General features: G+C 45.7%; 1 protein-coding gene and 1 long non-coding RNA gene across 3 annotated transcripts in view; one reads left to right on the top strand and one right to left on the bottom strand.

Annotated features, from left to right (window-relative positions):
* Tacc1 (transforming acidic coiled-coil containing protein 1) overlaps positions 1–6,225 on the top strand; it is a 52,085-nt gene extending 45,860 nt beyond the window's left edge. Inside the window, exon 13 of the mRNA XM_028768175.1 lies at positions 1,030–6,225. Within this exon, the coding sequence (XP_028624008.1) occupies positions 1,030–1,098 (69 nt within the window). The 3' untranslated portion in view covers positions 1,099–6,225. The remainder of the gene's footprint in view (positions 1–1,029) is intronic.
* Positions 6,226–13,067: 6,842 nt separating this feature from the next.
* Positions 13,068–18,620, bottom strand: LOC114621926. 2 transcript variants are annotated; one of them, XR_003711495.1, is made up of 3 exons: positions 18,583–18,620; positions 18,048–18,169; positions 13,068–14,037 (listed from the first exon to the last, which is right to left on the bottom strand). It is a non-coding gene; the product is annotated as an uncharacterized LOC114621926 (long non-coding RNA). The 2 variants fall into 2 exon arrangements; XR_003711494.1 differs by lacking the exon at positions 13,068–14,037 and adding an exon at positions 17,332–17,455.
* Positions 18,621–20,194: the final 1,574 nt, after the last annotated feature.

The following is a 20,194-nucleotide window of genomic DNA, read 5'->3' as shown; positions in this document are numbered from 1 at the left end:
CGTTCACGGCTGTGGATCCTCGGTCTTCAGAGCAGATGTTTCTTCCAGGGGCACCAGGCTGTGCCTAGAGACTGAATTTGACTGTTGTAACTGGGAGATGCTCAGAGCCTCTGAGTGGGTAGAGGCCAGAAACACTGCCAGGCATCTCATCATGGACAGGACAGCCCAAATCGGATCACAGCCCAACATAATTGATGCTGAGAAGTTGAAAGCAGAGATAATGTCACCAGGCTCAAGACTGGCTGCTCGCCATCAGACATGCCAGCAAAACAAAGAGACAGGGTTGAGGCAACTAAGGTGATTTCATTTGGAAGGCAACTGTGAGAAGGTTCTTGCCCAGGCTGCCTTGAGAGAGCTTTGAGGAGGGGGCAGGTGCTTAGTGTCCCAGCTGATGCCCGCCTCTCACACCCACCCCTCATGTACTGGACTTAATGCTGCATATTCACTCTTAACCTCCCCAAGATGCTTTTCAGTTCTGTGGTCAGTTCCTCAGGGTATTTGTGACAGATGTGGAGACGGGTAGCTGCTCCGAGGTCCTCTCGCTGACCCCAGACTGTCATGGACATTCTGTGACACCAGTTGTATTTCCCTCCAGTCAGCAGTTTTCAGGGTTTGAATTGCTGTATTGTCTGTGTGCGTTCACACAGTGATGCCCTGAATTACAGCTTGTGTCTGGTAGCCGTTCCTCAGAGTCTGGAATCCCAGTCCCTGAAGCTACAGGCGGATTAAGTGAAATCCGCATACTTGTGTTTTAGAAAGTGACCCACACAACCAGAGAACCTGGGACCTAATGTTTATGGGTAAGCTTCAAGAGGGCTGGTGGCTCCCCGGTCCTCAGCTCGGTTTCAGCATAGTACTGTGTGAACACAGACACACTTTGATGGGTGGGAGGCATTTGACCACCTTTTCTGTAAAGACTGTGATGCAGGGAACGGGAGAACCACTAGAATGCCTAAGGAGGGTCTAGCCACTGGCTTTCCCTCTCAGAACACAAAGCAGCCTGCAGAATCATCATCTTCTGTCTTTCAGAATCAAGAGATTGAAGAACTGACAAAAATCTGTGACGAGTTGATCGCAAAGCTGGGAAAGACCGACTGAGAGTCGTCCCGTGAGCTGTGCGGGTCCGAGTCTGGCTGCTCCTGTTGTGACCACATTACCTTGCCTTATCCAGAAGTAAGCACCCCTTCGCAGAGAAAAGTAACCGTTTCAAAAGCACATGCCTGCTGCTGCCCCGTCGGTCCCGCTGCTTCACCGCAGCAGCCGCTGTAGTCTGACTGGAGAAGAGGGAGTCACGCAGAGATGGAGTCACGCAGAGATGGAGTCACGCGATCACAGAGCCCTGCGACCAGGCTGCCAGCTGCTGGGGCTGGCTTGTGCTTCTCCAACTTGAGTTCATCTAGCTGTCGTCTTTGCTTTTCCCAAGTTTGTGGAATTTCTAATTTTGTGGCAACCGTGTGGGTTTATCTCCCCAGCTCCTGTTTGATATTTTTATGACCTACTTAATCTTTTAAATTTTCAGTATCAGCAGTTTTATCGAAGGGGACAGTTTGACCCATCATTACTAACACTTTGACGATGGGGCTTTAAGCTCCCTTTTCTTTACAGACTTACTCATGCATGTATGTCTATAATTGCTGCAGCTTTTCCCCAGAGGCGCATCCAGATAAGAACCTCTAGGGAGGAGGTTGGTTACATAAATAAATGTAGACTCTTATTTTGAAACAGAGCCCTAGGTCTAAAAGCCAGCTTCAGACTTGGTAGGGGTTGGGAACACGGCTCCTTTGGTAGCGTGCTTCCTGTGCACAGAGCCCTGGGTTTGCCCCCCACCCCCAGAACTACAAACACTGGGTATTAGACTGTATGCCTGTAATCTCAATACTCCAGAGGGGGAGTCAGGATGATCAAGTCCAAGGTCAAACAAGGAGTGAGTGGAAGCATGGGGGTGTCCTAGCTAGTGGGAGGTAGGACAGAAAGATCACTTGTACCCAGAGTTTAAGGACAGCAGTGTACCAGGCAAATAGTCCTTTTCACAAAAAACAAACACCCAAACCTGACTTGAGTCAGGGTGGAGAGGCTGAGGATGTGAAGGCCAGGGGGCATAGGGTAAGGAAGACCTGCTGTACTGTCTCCTGCCCCAGTATTTGGTTACCCCAGGACCTTAGCATTGGCCCTTTGTGCTCATACAGAAAGCAGTGTCACATGACCAGCAGCGTGGGCCTCCCTCAGATCTGGTCTTGGACCTATTAGTCTCTAAAACAAAAGTCAACTTTTGTTATCTGTTTGAAACACACACAAATGGGACTTGGGAAAAGTTTAGTTGCTCTTGTTAAACTATGATAGAAGCCTACATACCAGTCAGAGATCAAAGAGCCTTGGTTGTCCATGCTTACAAGTGCTGTACCCTTTTAGAGACTTAAAACAACAAATGCTTTCGTACTCGAGATGGGCTTTTAAACAAAACAGGCGGTAAAGAGTCCTGTGGTTCATTCTCCAAATCAGCCCCTCGAATATTTTAAGCAAAGACCGCTTGAATGCTGGGGAGGGAAGCAGGGTCCACACAGACAAAACGAAATTCTGTGAACTCATACTGGACTTACCCTAAGGGACATTAACCCCCAAATAGAACTTTCCCACATTGATAACAGTGACTTCCTTTAGGCCAAATCTATTGAAGCTTTGATACTTTTTTTTTTTTTTTGCCTTAATCTTACGCCCAAGTCTTCATGGTAAATGTGTGCTGTTCAGTATATACACATATCCCTCCTTATAAAGCCATTGCATGAGCCAACTGCAGCAATGAATTGTGCCTCGTGGAGAGCCTCCATAGATCTTAAAGACAGTGCTCCTTTAGCAGTGTGTTACCGTGTGCCGTCACCTTTAGCTCCAGGGAAGTAACGTCTCCGCAAGCTAGAAATCACATTGTGTCAATATGCATTTATTATAACCGGTGCTTAGGCTAGGCTGTGTTCTGAGGCCTACTGTCTTTTAACATTTTGTACAAAAAGAAAAAAAAAGAAAAGAAAAAAAAACCCACAAGCAGACAGAAGTTCTCTGTGGTTGGAGAAATGGCTTGACAATCATTTGGGCTCTGAATTTAGTCACAGCGGCTTAACGTGAAGCCCGTAGCAGTAGACGTAGTGTCACGTTCATGTGTCTTCAGGGGAAGTAACCAGTGTCAGCTTAGCCGTCTTCCGCACAGGAAGTTAAATTTTGCATTTTAAGAAAACACTGCAGGAGTTTTTGCTACAATGTTCAGGCAGCATCCGTGTGTGCTCATTTTATATATTGACTTATTTTCTGTATGAAAGACTTAAGAGTGGTCTCCATCGTAAATCTCTTGTTTCCTGAGTTTTGTTGTGGTTGTTGTTCTGAGATTGTACCCAGGGTCTTGAACATATTAGGCAAGTGCTTTACCGTGGAATTGCATCTTCCCCGGTCATCTCTTTAAGCATGCATATTTTTTAAAGTGTCCTGTGCTGTGCTGTATGTTACCAAGGCACAGGAGAGGAATGGTGACTGTCCCTCCCTGCCACACTGGCGGACGGGCCCTGAAAACCAGGCCCTGCTCATTGAAGCTGCTGTACAGGGGACATGAGCTAGCCCTTTAAGCAGTGTTTGCCAGTGGCCTCTTAGTCATCACTATTACCAGGAAATGTTCACCACTTCCAGCTTATGGAGATCCTCCAACAAGAATAAAAATGTAGTGTGCACAGCTGGCAAGTTAAGAAAATACACTAGGCAGAGTAAAGTCTATTTATTTATTTTTCTTAATTAAAATAAGCCCTAAAAAGCTTTTTAGCACTCTGGAGAGTAAAAATATAAAGTCTTCTTCAACACATCATGCTGGGGGGGCCAAAAGCTTCTTTGTTAGGCAATTAAATGGGGGGACCAGACATGGTGGCACATGCCTATAATCCTAGCACCCTGGAGGCAGAAGCAGGGACTTAACGTTCAGGCCTTGACTGGGCTATACCGTGAGACCCTTGTCTTTCCAGGCTTGAGAGCCAGATCTGTGACTCAGTGGTAGCGTTTGTCCACCACGCGCCAGGCATTGTTGCCGATCCCCAGCGATGTAAAAACAACAGAAAATCTAGAACACAAGAGAAACGCTCAGAGTGGCTTGGGAATTTGAGGCGATCTTGTTGAGACTCTCAGCCTAGAACCGTCTCTTCAGTTCTGCTTTGCCGAAGCGCAGACAAGTTTTACCCGTCAGTATTACAGACTGACCAGTTTACCGTGGGTCAGAAGGCAGTGTTGATTCTGTCTGGAGACCTGGAATTCCCCTACACTTCGTATTCTCTGAAGCTCTAGTGTGGATTCAGGCATCTTCAGAGACAGACCAAATTAGGAAGTGCTGAAGCACACGGTTGGGAGGCCTGGACTGGAGCGCACGGGATGAAATCTCTGATTTCAGGAGTCTAGCTTAAGCCAAGCTTCCTTTCCAACCAGCAGCCTTGTTCTCCCTGCAGACTCGCCACTGCCTGTGCACAAATGCTTGCCCACTAACTAGGCAGCCCTGGGTTGAGCATGGCAGGCCGAAGCCTTCACTTTCAGCATAGATAGCACAGGCTGGAAAGGGCACTCTGCGGTCCACAGGCTTTTCAGGATCTGTGGCCCAAGTTCAGGGCGTACTGAATTGAAAGTGGTATGGACCTTCTGAAGCCCTCCTCCCTAGTCCCCTTAGGCTCATTTCAGCTGGTGACCTTAGGTCCTGCTGTCTCTCTGTAGGACTGAGGCCCTCTGAGCTCCCTCTCAGGTGTTTGTTTGTTTGTTTGTTTGTTTGTTTTGTTTTTAATCTTCTTGGGAAGAGAGAATGTAGATGTTGAAAGAGTTAAATGATTTAGGCAAGGAATTTAAAGATGTATATATTAATGAAGAATTTTAAGGGTAACAGATTACTATTTACTTACTAATGAACAGGTAAGGTCTGGGAATCCCAGAACGCCAAGCCAAAGGTCGAAGAAAGCACCTTTCAAAAAAAGTTTTAATAATGAAGTTATTTCAAAGGAGACTAATGTCCAAGAAAGGTTTGACTGGCCTCCAGATTCCGATTCTTTTTTACAAAGCAACTCACCAGGGCCGGGGACGTAGCTCAGTTGGTGACACATTTGCTCAGCATGCACAAGTCCCTGGATGTCATCCCCCAGTGCTGGGGGAAAAAAAATCAGAAAAAAATTTTTTTTACTACTAAGTCCTTCCTGTATGGAGAGAAAAGGGAAACGGGTATAGAACCAGGTCTTCTCCATAGGCTCTCTTCTAGAACAGTACAGGCAAGCACTTGGCACTGCATAGAGTAAAGACTGCACTTCTAGAAGTTTCCATCCAAATGCAGCCCCCTGTCCGTGCCTCTCAGCATGCAGTTAGATTTGGACAAATAAGATTCCCGAGGAATGACTTCCTTCATTGCACCATGGTTTCAGCTTTATGTAAACACATACACACTCCAGTTGTAGTTGTAGATTGGAGATGCTGCTGCAGTGCTGGCCTCAGGTAGTCTGTGTGATGTTTGCACCACTCAGAGGAGGCCAAGCGTGGGGCTGAGGTCTGGCCTGAACCTTCCCTGTATGGTGTCTTCAATACCAACTCTCAGGATGCCACTCTATCCCCCCTGCCTTCCTATGGTATCTGAGTATGCTCGGCAAAAATGCTTCCCCCCTCACGGAAGTAACCGATTCAATATTTGTGAGTAATTTTTTCAAATGGACACATAGAAATCTGAACTCTGAAACCCACATCCAGACCAGATACAGGGCAGCGTAAAGGTCATACCCTCAGCCTCAGCTTTGTCCCTTGCAGTCCTTGGGACAGGATTCAGGCACTCTGTTAAGTCTCCAAGGCATTTGTCAGCTTTCCAGTATTGCTGTTAGAGAGTCTGTGTTTGCCAATAGATACCCACTGTACTAACGTGCCAAGTGTTTATTTGCACATCTGCTCCCACTGTGTCCAACAACCCCCTTCCCCCACCTCCTGGTGCCCTGGAGTTCATGAGGAGACTCTCACTGGGTGGGGGGGTGGGGGGCACACACTGCATTGACTCCTGCTGTCAGGACAGTGTTGTGTGAATAATCATCCTCATAGATTTTATACACATAGTAATTTCCCTTTTTATATGTCAGGTAAATATTTGTAAAAGTTATACTCACACAAAAGAAATTATTATGATAATTACTAATATATTTTTTCCATGTTTCATTGCCTGAATAAAAACTGTTTACCACTGTTGCATCTGGGGTGTGTTGTTTTTCCCTGGTCGTCACTTGTTTTATCCTGGACTGTTTATGGAAGCCTCCATATTTCTGTCTGAAAATAGAAAACATGACATTTTCTTGCACTCGTTTTCTGGGGCTTCATGCATTTCATTGGGCATGTAATTGAAAACAAAACAAACTCTGGAATTCAGACCTCGCCATAGAAACCACCATGACGGCATCTGTGCAAACAGAATTTTTGCTGAGTGCTCTGTGGTCTCACCAAGAGTCGAGTCCACCCTGGCAGTTTTCAAATCTGCAGAAGCCAAGTTACGCCAAGCTCTTCTAACTTGCGGAAGGACCCAGGGTGAGCTGGAGCTGTGTAGAAAATAGCTGGTGCTTCATGGGTTTTCTAGGTTAGTCTGAGAAGAGACTTTAAACACTAGTCGGGGTTGGCTCTCCATCTAGGGGTGGGCCAGGGTTAAGCTGGAAGAGGGGAGTGAATCGGCAAGGAGATCAGGCACTTCCCTACCTGCTTATTGTGAGGCTCTGCAGCCTGTGGTGGTCCTGGTTTGAGGGTACAAGGTACTTCTCACCAGCCCATGGTGGTCCTGGTTGGGGGGTGGGGGAGGTACTTCTCACATGTGTGTTCTACAACAGGTCTTGTTTTCTTAGCATTATTGGGGAAATAAGATGAAAATTTGCCATCTTAGATAAAACCATCCCCATTTTTTACAGTCAAAAATGGGAGGCAGGCATTGTGGTGGTGCATGCTTTCAATCCCAGCTCTTGGGAGTTAAAGGCAGGTGGATCTTTAGGAGAGTAAGGCCAGCCTGGTCTACGTACAAAGTTCAAGGACACCCAGGGCTACATAGAGAAACCCTGTCTCAAACAAAGACACCTTTGCCTGATGGAAATTTTTGGCCTGGAAGGTTGAGGTAAAGGTTTAGCTTTGGTTTGGGGGAACACATAGTCCCCTCATTTAGGTAATGAATACTAGCAGGGAGCTGAGGGGTGGTTTGTTTTTTTTTTTTTTGTTTTTTGTTTTTTTGGTTTTTCGAGACAGGGTTTCTCTTTATAGCCTGGGCTGTCCTGGAACTCACTCTATAGACCAGGCTGGCCTTGAACTCAGAAATCTGCCTGCCTCTGCCTCCCAAGTGCTGGGATTAAAGGCGTGCGCCACCACCGCCTGGCCAGGAGCTGAGGTTCTTGAGTTCACAAGTTTCTCTTTTAGAAGCATTGTCTATGAGGCAAGAAACTCCTTGCCACCATCCTGGAAGCTATGATCCTGCCTCCTGCATGTTGGATTACAGGCTTACATTTCTCTTTTAAAGTCACAAAACCTGCCTGAGATGTGTCTACTAAAAGCAGATGTACCGGAAGCATGTTGTCTTTGGCTTACATGGTCCAGAAGCATGATGTTGTTAGTCCATGTTACAATGACGGAAGAATCTGGCTTTCTATCCCAGACTGAGATCCAAGTCTAGACTAGATATTGTACTCTATATTGTCTTTTTCTAAGTTTGCATATTTTATGTGTATGAGTGTGTGGTGGTTTAAATAAGAATGACCATCATAGGCTCACATATTTGAATGCTTAAGTCACCAGGGAGTGGAACTATTTGAAAGGATTAGAAGGATTAAGAGGCGTGGCCCTGTTGAGGAAATGTGTCACTGTGGCTTTGAGGTTTCAAAAGGCCCTGCCATGCTACGGTCTTTGTGCCTGCAGATCAGAGTGTCAGGACAGCCTCTGCTGTCCACCTGCCTGCCACCATGCTCCCTGCCATGATAACAATGGACTGAGTCTCCGAAATAGTAAGCAAGCCTCCAACTAAATGACTTCTCTTACAATAGTTGCCTTGGTCATGGTGTCTCAGCAATAGAAAAGTGACTAAGACAGGTTGTTTTGTCTCTGTATGTCTGTCTATCATATGTGTGCCTGGTGCCCCTGGAAGCCAGAAGAGAGTGTTGGATCACCTTGGGTTGGAGTTACAGGTGGTTGTGAGCCACTGTGTAGGTGCTAGGAATCCACCGTCGGTCTTTTGGAAGAATAGCCAGTGATTTTAACCACAGACCAAAGTCTCTCTAGCCCAAGCCTGCTTCACTTCAGACCTTCCTTAGTTTGTACCCAAGTGAAGAAGAAAATATGGTTATATTCTCCTGAGTTCTCTCCCCAGAAACCAGTGTCATTCCAACCAAGACTACCAACATTGTTATGGCTCCAGGAGACACTGGCAGTCTTCCTGAGAGATGCCTCCTGAGAGAGACAAGTTACATTTCCCACATCTCAGCAGCACTGAGGTCTTAAGACAGAAATGTATCACAAATCGTCAGCTGTAAGGCTTTGTGTAGAGTTAGGCATTTTTGTTCTACACACCAGAAATGATAGGAAGTAGTCTTTGTAGCTGCAATTAGCTAATGTGATGTATACAGACAGAGGCATAATATTTTGCTGAAGAATTAACATCCAGACAGCCCGCCCCCCTCATGATGGTTGATACAGAACATGCCTTCTGTTTTGCTGAAGGGCCTTTCCATTTGTTTTGCATGGCCAATTTTGAATTCCCCAGAAACTGAATTTTTATTTTAATTTTTAAAATATTGTATTGGTTTTTCAAGACAGGGTTTCTCTGTTTAACAGTCCTGGCTATTCCAGAATTTGCTCTGTAGACCAGGATGGCTTTGAATTCAAAAGATCCACCTGCCTCTGCCTCCTGAGTGCTTGAACTAAAAGCATGTGCCGTCATGCCCTGCCTTAAAGTAAATAATGTTCAACCAAAGGGGTCTATTTCCCAGGTAGCATCAGCTTCGATGCAGATATGCACAATGGCCACTAGGTGGCTTCGCTCCCAAAGGCTTCCATACGGTTTTTCCAACTGCAGCTCAAAACTTGTATTTTGGAGGCTGTCCTTAGCTTCAAAAATGAAAAGCAAGCAGGAGCTGCAGTGAGTATTTGGTGTGCAAGCAAATCTGGAGGGTAAGTGCTGTCCACAGCTTGTATCAATCACACGTGGATTTGTGCATTGCTGCAGTTGAGGGTTTGATTTTTAAAAAAAGATATTTCTGTTTTGCGTGCCTGTGTGCGTGCATGTACTCTCGTGTGTATTATATGCATGCCTGGTGCCCATGGAGGGCAGAAAAGGACATTGGATCCTCTGAAACTAGAGTTATTGATGGTTATGAGTCACCATGTGGAACCTGGTAGCCAAGCAGGTCCTTTGGAAGAGAAGCAAGTGCTTTTAACGGCTCACCCAACTCTCCAGGCTCTAGATTGCGGTCTTTAATGCCCTGAGCAGGAGGCCTGGGAGTTTAAGGTCATTCTTAGAACTTTAAAAGCCCACAAAAGGAAAAGCAAAGACTCTTTCCTCTCTTATGCCAGCATAAACCAAACTCTTCCCCTCCTGTGGCAGCAGAGGGCAGCCTGCTTAGGCTCAGAGCCCTGTTTCTGTTCAGGGCCTAGCCTTGTGGCTGCTGTGCAGCTAGGGATAGTGTGACTTGCAAGGGTAAAGGCCTGGGTTCCATGCACAGCACTGCAAAGTTAAAAATGAAACGTTTCTCGGAAGCAACAATTCGCTCGGATTCCAGGTTCTCAAAACTTAACTTTTCTGCACAGTTGAGGTCTAAATTCCAAATGTCTCTATGAGCGATAAGCCATCTTTTATTTAGTCTTCACTTGATCTGAGTCATTTTCTCTACCCGTCAGTGGCACTGTCCTCGGGCATAGGCTAGTTAAATGACTACATGACAGAGTCATGTGTTAGCCTCATAGATTACAGAATGGGAGAACATTGAAAGTTGAGTCCTAGGAAGGGGGCAAACCCAGGAGAGAGTGGGCTCATACGGGACCATCTCATACAGGTAGAAAATAGCGGTTGGTAAGAAAGTTAGGCAGTTGGAATATTTGTTAAAATAGCCACTGACTTCTCCGAACACCTTAGCTGTGGGACTATCTTATACTTAGAGAAGAGCCGTTGGGGTTCTCAGGTGTCTGATCAGTCCTCCCTGCCCCAGGATGGTGTGGGGTCCGGCAGTCTCCATGGCTGGCCCCCCAGACCAGCAGTCCTGGAGGTGCTGACTTTCTCTCCTTTCTTTTCCCTCCCCTTCTTGTATTTGCCCCTCAGCTCCTCCTTCCTCCTCCCTCTTCTCCCATCCTTGCTGCTTCTTGCTTTTTTCTTTCTCTTTTCCCTTTTACCACAGGAGGGATGGCTCTGTCTGTCTGTCTCTCTTTCTCTCCCTACCACACCTAAACCCTGTTTTCTCAATTGTCCTAAGAGGGTACAAGGACCGCGAATCCTTCTGCTCTGTGTTGGCAACAGGAATTACTGCAGTAAAGCAGGGGTATCATGAGCAATCTCACTTCCAATATACACGTCTAATAACGCCGTAGAAATTAGGAAAGGACAAACCAATATGATGAATTAAACCATCAAATGGAGAAAAGCTTTTCTTTTCTGTTGTTTCTATGCATGCTGCCGCTGTGCAGCCCTGATGACCAGGGTTCAGAGGAGAGCTGGGGTTAAGGTTTGGCTGGTGCCCCTTCAATCCTGCCAGTCCCTCTCCTCACTTTGCCAGCCAAAGACACCAGGAATCCGTCTAGCTCCAGAAACATGATTGCTGTGTGAAACCACGTATTAGAATATATATGTGCAAAACTATGTATGTTAAAATCTATCTGTGTAAAACCACACATGTTAGAATTTGTGTGAGTGGAACTATGTGTTAGAATCATCATTGTCACCTAAGAGGCTGGGAAGGCATCATTGGCTAAGCACCTACATGGTGGCGCACAGTCTTCCATATTTCTAGTTCCAGAAGATTTTATATTCTCTTCTGAACTCTGTGGGTGCCTGGTACATATGTGGTATACATACATGATGCAAGCAAAACACTCATACACATAAAATATAAGTTAAAATTTTTTGAGGGGGGGTTATGTAGGGGTCTAATACCCAGAAGAGAACTCTCTCTTCACAAGGAGAAGGGGAGGGTAGAATGGAGGGGGGAGGATCTGTGTGAGGGGGTACTGGGAGGAGACGAAGAAGCTGATATTGGGATGTAAAGTGAATAAATAAATTTAATTACAAAAAATTTTGGAGACAGAGTCTGGCTGGCCTAGAACTGACTATGTAACCAAGTTGGCCTTGAAGTCACAGAGGTCTTCCTATCTCTGTCTCCTAAGTACAGGGTTTAAAGTTGTATACCAACATACTCAGCCAAAAAAATGTTTTTAATATAATTTTTTAAAAAGAATTAAGAGGCAGCAATGGCTCAGTAGGTAAAGGTGCTTGCTATCAAGACTGAGTTTAAGCCCCAGGACCTACTTGATGGACAGAAAGAACCAGCTCCTGAAGGTTGTTCCAACATCCACGTGCACAGCGTGACGAGTACACATAGATACACACGAATAATTCTAAAAATTTAAAATTATTTGATTTTTTTTAAATGAACCCTAGAATTGTCCCAGCTGCGTGACTTCAAATGACCTCCATAGTCAACTCAAATCAGCGACACAGCCATGAATGATGCAGAACTATCCAAGCTTGGGAACTGAAGGAAGGGACTTCAGGGTTCATGTCTGAGTGGACAGCGGTGATCTGTGCGCATGGTCCCACCACCCCCACCACCCCCACCCCACCACCACCCCCCGTGACAAGGGTAAGCTTTCTGAATTAAGAGTCATTTAATATAAGTTTTATTTTCTAGTTTCCTGTGAGACCAGGATGGGACACAGCAGAGGAAGCAGGCAGCTGAAGATGTCCCAGAGAAGATGAAGAAGCCCAAAAGAAAAGAGGGTTCAATGGCCATAGTGTCTGGGCTTTTCCCGCAGAACCATTAGTCGAATGATTCTCAACCTGTGGGTCGCGACCCCCTTTGGGTACCATATCGGGTCTTTCCATTATGATTCACGACAGTAGCAAAATTACAGTTATGAAGGAGCAATGAAATAACTTTACGGTCGGGGCGGGGAGGGGGGTTCACCATAGCATGAAGACCTGTATTAAAAGGTCACAGCTTTAGGAAGGTTGGGATCTGCTCGCTGTTCTATTAGTGATGTGACTTTTTCTGGGTCCTGTCGCACTATGCAGTTTACAGTAGACCGTGTTTTCTTAACCCTAACTTGCAAATATTATTTTTAAATTTCCATATGAAAAGCGACTAGCCCATGCCATGACAGGATCCCGGACAGAAACAACTTAAAAAAGACCGGCAAGATGGCTCCGTGAGTAAAGGCAACGCCCACCAAGGCTGGGGATCTGAGTTTGATCCCTAAGATCCACCGGGTGGAGAGAACCAACTCCCACCAATTGTCTTCTGACTTCCATGCATACCCTCCTATTTACTAAGTAAATAAACGTGTAACGAAAATTTTTAAAGGAAGGGGAAGGTTTATTTTAATATGGTGTGAGTGGATTCATTATGAGAGAAACAGGGCGTGGTGGAGCAGCCAGGCTCGCTCCTCGGCGCACCCTGATGGAGAAGGCGTGTCCATAGACAGGCGATCTCCTTACTTTGGTTCCTTTCTGCTCTCCCAGCCCACTGGATTGTACCACCCATACTGACAGTGAGTTGGAGGTGTGCTTCGCCGGTGTCCTAAGTGATTCTGAGTTTCACTATCACAAACATCAGCCTATGACAAAGCAGAACTCTGTGACCCGCCTGCTACCCAGGTCTCACTTCTGGAAGTTTCTGGAAACTGCACTGAAGTGGAAGTTAGTATTTTAATTTTTTCATAGCGTCTAATGGGAACTGTGGGATACACTGTAGTGACCGGGACTCAGTCACGAGTATCACACAGCTAGAATAAGGAAGCTCTATCGTAGCTTGTCTTCACACTTTGTAAAACAGATGTTAAAGTCAAACTTTCAAATATGGGCCTTTTACAAGCTGAGATTTATTGTATTCCAGAGTCACAGTCACACTAAAATAGTTTCAGGGGTTGACAATGAACGAGAGTTCAAAATCGGTCACGTAGGATTGGGATGGGGTGTGGCTCAGTAGTCCAGGCTGGCCTAGGGAACTTGTTAACTACCTGGGGCTAAGGTTTTCAAGATCAGGGAGTGCACGAAGGCCATTCTGACCTTCTCTTTTCTTCTTGAAACCCAGAAATGAAGCTCATGGAAAAGATCTCCTTCCTCTTGAGAGGAGCCAAGACGTCTATGCAAACTCAACTCCATAAACCGGCCAGCATCTCCCAAGTTCCTGTTCCCCATCTTACTATTTTTTTAAAAATCCCATGTAGCTTATGAGTGTTCATGTCTAAAAGTGTCTCCTTTTCCACTGGTTCTCAACCATCCTAACACTGTGACCCTTTAAAACAGTTCCTCATGTTGCGGTGATCCCCCCCAACTATAAAATTATTTTTGTTACTACTTCATAACTGTAATTTTGCTACTGTTATGAATTGTAATATAAATATCTGGTAATATTATAAATACAATTATCATGATCCGAAGGGGTCTCGGCCCACAGGTTGAGAACTGCCGTCCTAGGGTCTTCAATTTTCTTATGAGGGTACTTACAAACTTGTAAAGTCTGTGTGCTTTTCCTGTGTGTTACTCCGTCTTGCATCAGCTCCAGCTGGATACTGTAGGAGAATGGAAGAAAATGTACCTCCTCTGAAGTGCTTTTTAACTCTTATTTTAAAAACTGGGTTAAGTAAATTTATTTATGTTGTGTCAGTTATATTTTTGTTAGCAGTTAGGGTAGTCTGGGAAAAAGGAACTCCATCTGAGATAATGCCTCCAGCCGATTGGCCTTTACGCAGGTCTGTGAAGCATTTTCTTGATTAATGGTTGAGGCGAAAGGGTCCAGCCCGCTGTGGGTGGCGCCACTCCCTAGGCAAGTGGTCCTGGAAGACATAAGAAAGTTAGTTAAATCAGAGCCTGGAGAGCAAGCCAGTAAGCTCCCTTCCCTGTAGTCTCTGCTTCAGTTCCTGCCTTGACTTCCTTCGGTGATGACCTATGGCATAAGTATAAGCCAAATCAATCCCACCCTCACCCCGGAATGGGTGAGTTCATTTTGGTTAGTATTTTTATGACAGCAACAGAATGCAAATTAAGACCTGTCTCTTTATGTGTTCATTTTGAGGCAAGGTTTTACTGTGTGGTCCCCTGGTTGGCCTCAAACTTATGATCTTCTGCCTCTGTTTTCAGTCCTATCTTTTAATACTAAAAGCAACCCCTGAGGGCCAGAGATACGGTTCAGTGAGTAAACCTTGTGCCACATAAGCCTTGTGGAATCCTGGGAACCCATATAAAGATGGGAGGAGAGAACCAACTCCACGGTTATCTTTAGACTAACACTCTTAGGCCACAGTGCATGGGTCTACACATCACACACACATGATGATGATGATGATGATGATGATGGTGATGATGGTGATGATGAACTATGCCTGAGTTTTGGGATTCTTGGCATGTGCTGTATACCCGTAAAATTATTTTAAATGAGTATATAAATACAAAATCCTCAATGTGATGGCATATCCCTAGAATCCTAGTATTTGGGAGGCTTAAGCAAGAGTTCCAGACCAGTCAAGGTTATATAGAAAGACACTCTAAAAATTTTTTTAAAAAATCAAATTTAAAAAAAAAAAAGTAGAAAGTAAAAGAGACGGGGGAGGGGAGGTAAGAAGATGGTAAAAGGCTTTTGCTGAAAAGTCTGATGACCAGAATCAGTCCCTGGGACCCACCTCAAACATGCCTCCGCGTCCTCTGCCCTCCACAAACATGCCCTCTCCCTCTCTGTGTGTCTTCCTCTCCTTCCTTCCCTCCCTCCCCTCTCTTGCACACACATAAGTAAATAAAAAGAAAACAATTGCGCATATTGATAGAGTAATTTGATGTTCCGAGCCATATAAACTTTGTGCAATGTTTAAATCGGGTTAGACACATCTGCTGTTTCTCAGATATTTGTTCTTCATGTTAAAATACCAAACACGATTAACAGAAGAAGTGACCCATCAACTCCCACTACTGTGTGATTTATGGTCAAAGAAATGAATCTTTATCCTGAGCACAAAATATTACTGCCAAATGACAGACCGTGAGAGACCAGACCCCAAGGGAGCAGACCATGAAAAGACAGATGTAAAGAGACCAGAGCCTGAGGGAACAGAACGGAGAGGCCAAACACTGAGAGATGAGACCACGTGAAGACAGATTATACGAGACCCCCAGGGGACCCTGGGAGACCAGATTCCGAGAGGAGACCATGAGAGACCAGCAGCTGACAGGCAAGATGGTGAGAGAACAGACCCTGAGAGACCTGACTCAGGGAGTATGGGGGGGGAGGGAGGGAGGGAGGCAGGGAGAGAGAGAGAGAGAGAGAGAGAGAGAGAGAGAGAGAGAGAGAGAGAGAGAGAGAGAGAGAGAGAGAAAGCAACCCTTGAGAGAGCAGACCCTGTGAGGACAGAGCCTTAGAGATCTGGTTCTGAGACAACAGACCCTGAGAAACTAGACCCTCTGAGACCCGACCCTGAGAGCTCTCCAAGGCGACATGAATAATACAAGCGCTGTCTGAGCTCACATATTAACTGTGGCAGAAATAGGATAATTTCTCCGGCCCTCTTTCCATGGATCCACTTTCACTTTCTGAGTGCCCCGAAGGAACCTAGTGGTGTCTATAAACTTTAAAAGTTCACGAGATTTAGCTGTAGCTGAGACGTAGATCATTTGCCTGGGACCCAACCCCCAGCACAAAGGGAAAAAAAACAAAAACAAAAAACCAGAACGAGAAACGTATCATTATTTTGACAGATACACTGGGTTCTTGTGGAGCTCCCATGGAGGTGTGCTGCATTCACCGCAGCGTCAGCGGCTGTTTGTGGTAGCCTGGGTGCCCGAGATGTGTTTTAAAACTGAATAGCAGTCTTCAAGAGGGAAATCACGCCAAGTCTCCGTAGCAACATCTCCCGGGCACACAGATGCACGACTCTAGTGACAGCAATTTGGAGGTTGGTGTGGGAAGATCGTGTTCAATAGAAACGTCATGGGGATGGAGAAACTCGAGATCGCTCTTGGAGAGCTGTTGTATTAATTTTCCTCCCTTCTCTTCGGCGACCACTAAGCTTCTTTCCAGCATACGCAAGAACTCCTCTGACCTCTGTGATTAGCCTTGGTCCATGCCCTTGTTCGACTCCAAGTTTCCACTTGAAGAATGGGTGTACCTCTTCTGACTGGGCCCCTCCACCTTAGGAGGCCTGGTTTTGGATCTAGCACAGGAAAGGTGACCTTGAGAACAGGAGACTTCAGAAATTAAGGGAGATATTTAAATAAATAATAGCGCCCTGTGCGGCCCGCCGGGACAGTACTTGACTAGCATGTACAAAGCCTGGGGTTCGGCCTACTGCGTGGTATGAGGTAATCTGTAACAAACAGAGGCTTCGTGTTGCCCCGAGTAGCCGAGTAGCTGAGAAATGGGGAAGCGGGCGAGCAGGAGTCAAACGGAGATTTAACAAAGGGAACAGGCTAGGAATCGGTGTAACTGGAACCTTGAGTTTCCTTAAGAATGTGAGAAGAATTTTGCAGGGGGGGGGATGTTTATCTTATAACAAATCTAAAGAAAAACTGACTGACAAGCAGGAATGGAAATGTCACTGGGTTCCCAGCAGAAATGAGCTCATAAGCTAACAGGGGCAGGATGCGCTCCAACTCTTAAATGTATTTTTAAAGGCCCCTTTAGGTTTTTAAATTGGCTCCAGGAAGAAGCCAGGCCCTTCTCCCAGGGGAGGTATCTTTGCAAACATGAATAGAGGAGTCTAGAGGCTTGCTGTGTCCAATGGGGTAGCAGGTGCTGAAGGCAAGGGGCCAAGCAGAACGGTTCTGTTCCTAGCGGACTCAGTGACAAATTCTGCCAAATTCTGAGGTCAAATGTTTGGAATTTGAGAAACTCCCTCTAGGCCCCTGTTTATTCTATTTTCCTGGACACTAAGTCTACGTGAGAGATGTCACCAACAGAGCTCACAAAGCATGTCCAAGGTCTTTGACTGGCAAACTTGGGAACCAAAAACCAGCATGATGTGTGAGTTTGAGCCATAGTAAAGCCTGCAGTTAAGCAGCTGAAGACATTGCCCACTGCAAGCAGGAGGCTGGGCGTCTCAGGGGAAGGGGACCAGCTTCCTGAGACCAAATATGGTGGGTTTGTTTGTTTGCATGTTTATTATATCATAAGCTCAAACCATAAGTTAATAACTTGCAAGCATAAAATGAGCTTCAAACATTAGAATTGGGCCAGGTGAGGTGATCCATGCCAACAGTTTCAGTACTCTGTAAATGGAAAAGGGAGGATGGTGAGTTCAAGGCTAGCCTGGACTATAAAATAATGAATTTGAGGCTAGCCTGGACTACATGGTAAGACTCTTGTCTCAAGAGGAAGAAAGAAAGAGAGGAGGAGAAGAAGGAAGAGGAGCAGGATGAGGAAGAGGAAGAGGAAGAAGAGAAGGAAGGGGGGAAGAGGAGGAGGTGAGAGGAGAATGACACCATCGAATATATCTCCATGATAGAACATTTGACTAGCATGTTTTGGGATACAACCCAGCACTCTTTGTGTGTGTGTGTGTGTGTGTGTGTGTGTGTGAGAGAGAGAGAGAGAGAGAGAGAGAGAGAGGCAGACAGACAGACAGACAGAGACAGAGAGATAACAAGCCCAGGAAAACTAGCTTCCCCAGGTATCACTCAAGCTCCAAGTCTCAAAGAAATGTCACCTGTCAAGACTATATCAAATGCAGAGACCCAGAAAGATGTTGCCTCCCTCCGCTCCCAGTGAGGACATCAAGGGCATTGGTGAGCCTGGACCCTGGAGTCAAGGGACTGGTCTGGAGCATCTCTTACAGGTGCTGTCATTTCAGGAGACTCTTACCTCCCTCCTGCAGAGCCCACAGCTTCCACTCCATTTCACGTCTGTTCCCAAAGCCTCTTCTCTTTGCTCTGGGCCACCTTTGTCACTGAGCATTAGGAAAACAGCTGGACAAGGTGATGCTCCTTGGAAGGTAGAGATGGGAAAAATCAGGGGTTCAAGGGCATCGTCAGCTACATAGTGGGTTTAAGCGTATGGCTTGGGCCTGTAGGGGTAATATATAGAAAATGGCATCCAGTCAGGCTTTTTTCTGGGCAGCCGCCATGTTCCCACTGCTCCTTGGCTCTGACCCTGGTTCTGGCTAGCTAGATGCGCAGGCCCTGACACCCACGAGACACCAGCATGGGGGATGGCTCGCCGATCTACCACACTGCATCCACAAAGCTTGGCTAAACCCCAGACAATATCTGTCATTCTCACAGTACCAGTAGAATGAAGACTCTTAAAGCTTAAAATGATTATCTAAAGGATTTACATATTTAGAAATGCTCAATTAACAAGATGCCCACACAGTTAGAGTTGATACCCAGTATCTAACCTTTTGATAGAAGTTGCTACCCAGGACAGCTTTCGACCCATCTGTGGTTCTCCATGGTCCATAGCCTCCTTCTTCTCCTCCCCTTCCTCTTTTTCTTCCTTCCCCTTCCTCTTTTTCTCCCCTCCCCTTCCTCTCTTTCTCTCCCAGCTCCACCTCCTCTTCTACTGCCTAATCACAAAGCTCCACTGGGAATACAATGTAGCAGAATAAGTATCCTACTACATGGGCCACGTGAGATTTCACACACACTCCCCAAAGTCCAGAGTATTTGCTACAAGTAATTGGTCAGCTTCTCATTGACTCTTCCTTTGTTTCCTGTTACTAAATCTTCAAGGTCCTTCTCCATTGCCCTCTCTGGGGTGGTAAGCCTTGCTCCCTTGAAAGCTACTGGGGACAGTCATAGACGGGCCACTCCAGACCACACATCATCTGGAGGTCAGGGTTTCCTGTGAAGGGCCCTGAATAGAGGTGGCCTTTTCTTTCAAGGTTTGCACTTTGCCTACTACAGGACACCCAGGCAGGGTGCCCTAACACTAGGGGAAAAGTGTGAATGTGACTGAGCTCAGAGGGTGGCTTTTGTTTGGTTTTGTTTGTTTATTTCTTACATCCTGCTTTTCCTTTTGGTGTTCTGGGTCAAGTTCTTTTTTTTTTTTTTTTAAAGATTTATTTATTTTATGTATATGAGTACACTGTCGCTGTCTTCAGACACATCAGAAGAGGTCATAAGATCTCATTACAGATGGTTGTGAGCCACCACATGGTTGCTGGGAATTGAACTCAGGACCTCTGGTAGAGCAGTCAGTGCTCTTAACCTCTGAGCCATCTCTCCAGCCCCTAGGTTAAGTTCTTATATGAAACCTAGGCTAGTCTTGGACTCCTGTTTCACCCATTTCAGCCGCCAAGCACTCGGAATGCAAGGGAGTTCCACCACAGCCTGCCTCGTTTTGGTTTTTTGAGAGAGAGGTAAGCCTAGTCAAAGTTGTCACCAAGCAACTTAGATTTGAAACTATTATAATTATTATTAAAAAAAATAAAATAAAACCTAGCAAATCTTTCAGTGACGGAAGTCGCTTGTAGCCTGTTGGGGGAGACACTGCCATAGCCATTAGGGCCGTCACTACAAAAGGCAGTTTTTAATATTACCAGTAGTTGCCTGTAAGGATCTGTGACCTCATAAATATATACAATTACTGTGTGTACATTGAAAACAAAAATGGTAGTGGTATATGAATGACTATAATCCCAGTAATGGAAGAGTCTGAGGCAAGAGAATAAAGTGCTAGAGGGTAGACCATGCTGCTGTCTCATAATACTAATCTCAAGTAGACAGACAGTAAGAGCACTCACATAGAGAAACCACAGGGCTCGCTGGAGGAGTCATATCATATGTCATAAAGCCGACTTATTGTCTGGTCAAGACTTGAACAGAGAACTATCACAGTCACCTGATGTTACAGAATCAGAAGAGACAGTTTGAGCAGAGTAAGTGGGTCTTGTAGAATCTAGAGTTTTTCTTCAGGACCAGGTGTAGCAGGAGAGACAGAGATGAAGTGTGTGTGTGTGTGTGTGTGTGTGTGTGTGTGTGTGTGTGTGTGTGAGAGAGAGAGAGAGA

The sequence above is a fragment of the Grammomys surdaster genome, unplaced genomic scaffold (genome assembly GCF_004785775.1).
Source record: "Grammomys surdaster isolate TR1022 unplaced genomic scaffold, NIH_TR_1.0 185, whole genome shotgun sequence".
Classification (NCBI taxonomy): Eukaryota; Metazoa; Chordata; class Mammalia; order Rodentia; family Muridae; genus Grammomys; species Grammomys surdaster.
The sequence above is the reverse complement of the archived record's forward strand: the minus strand, read 5'-3'. Positions and strand labels throughout refer to the sequence as shown.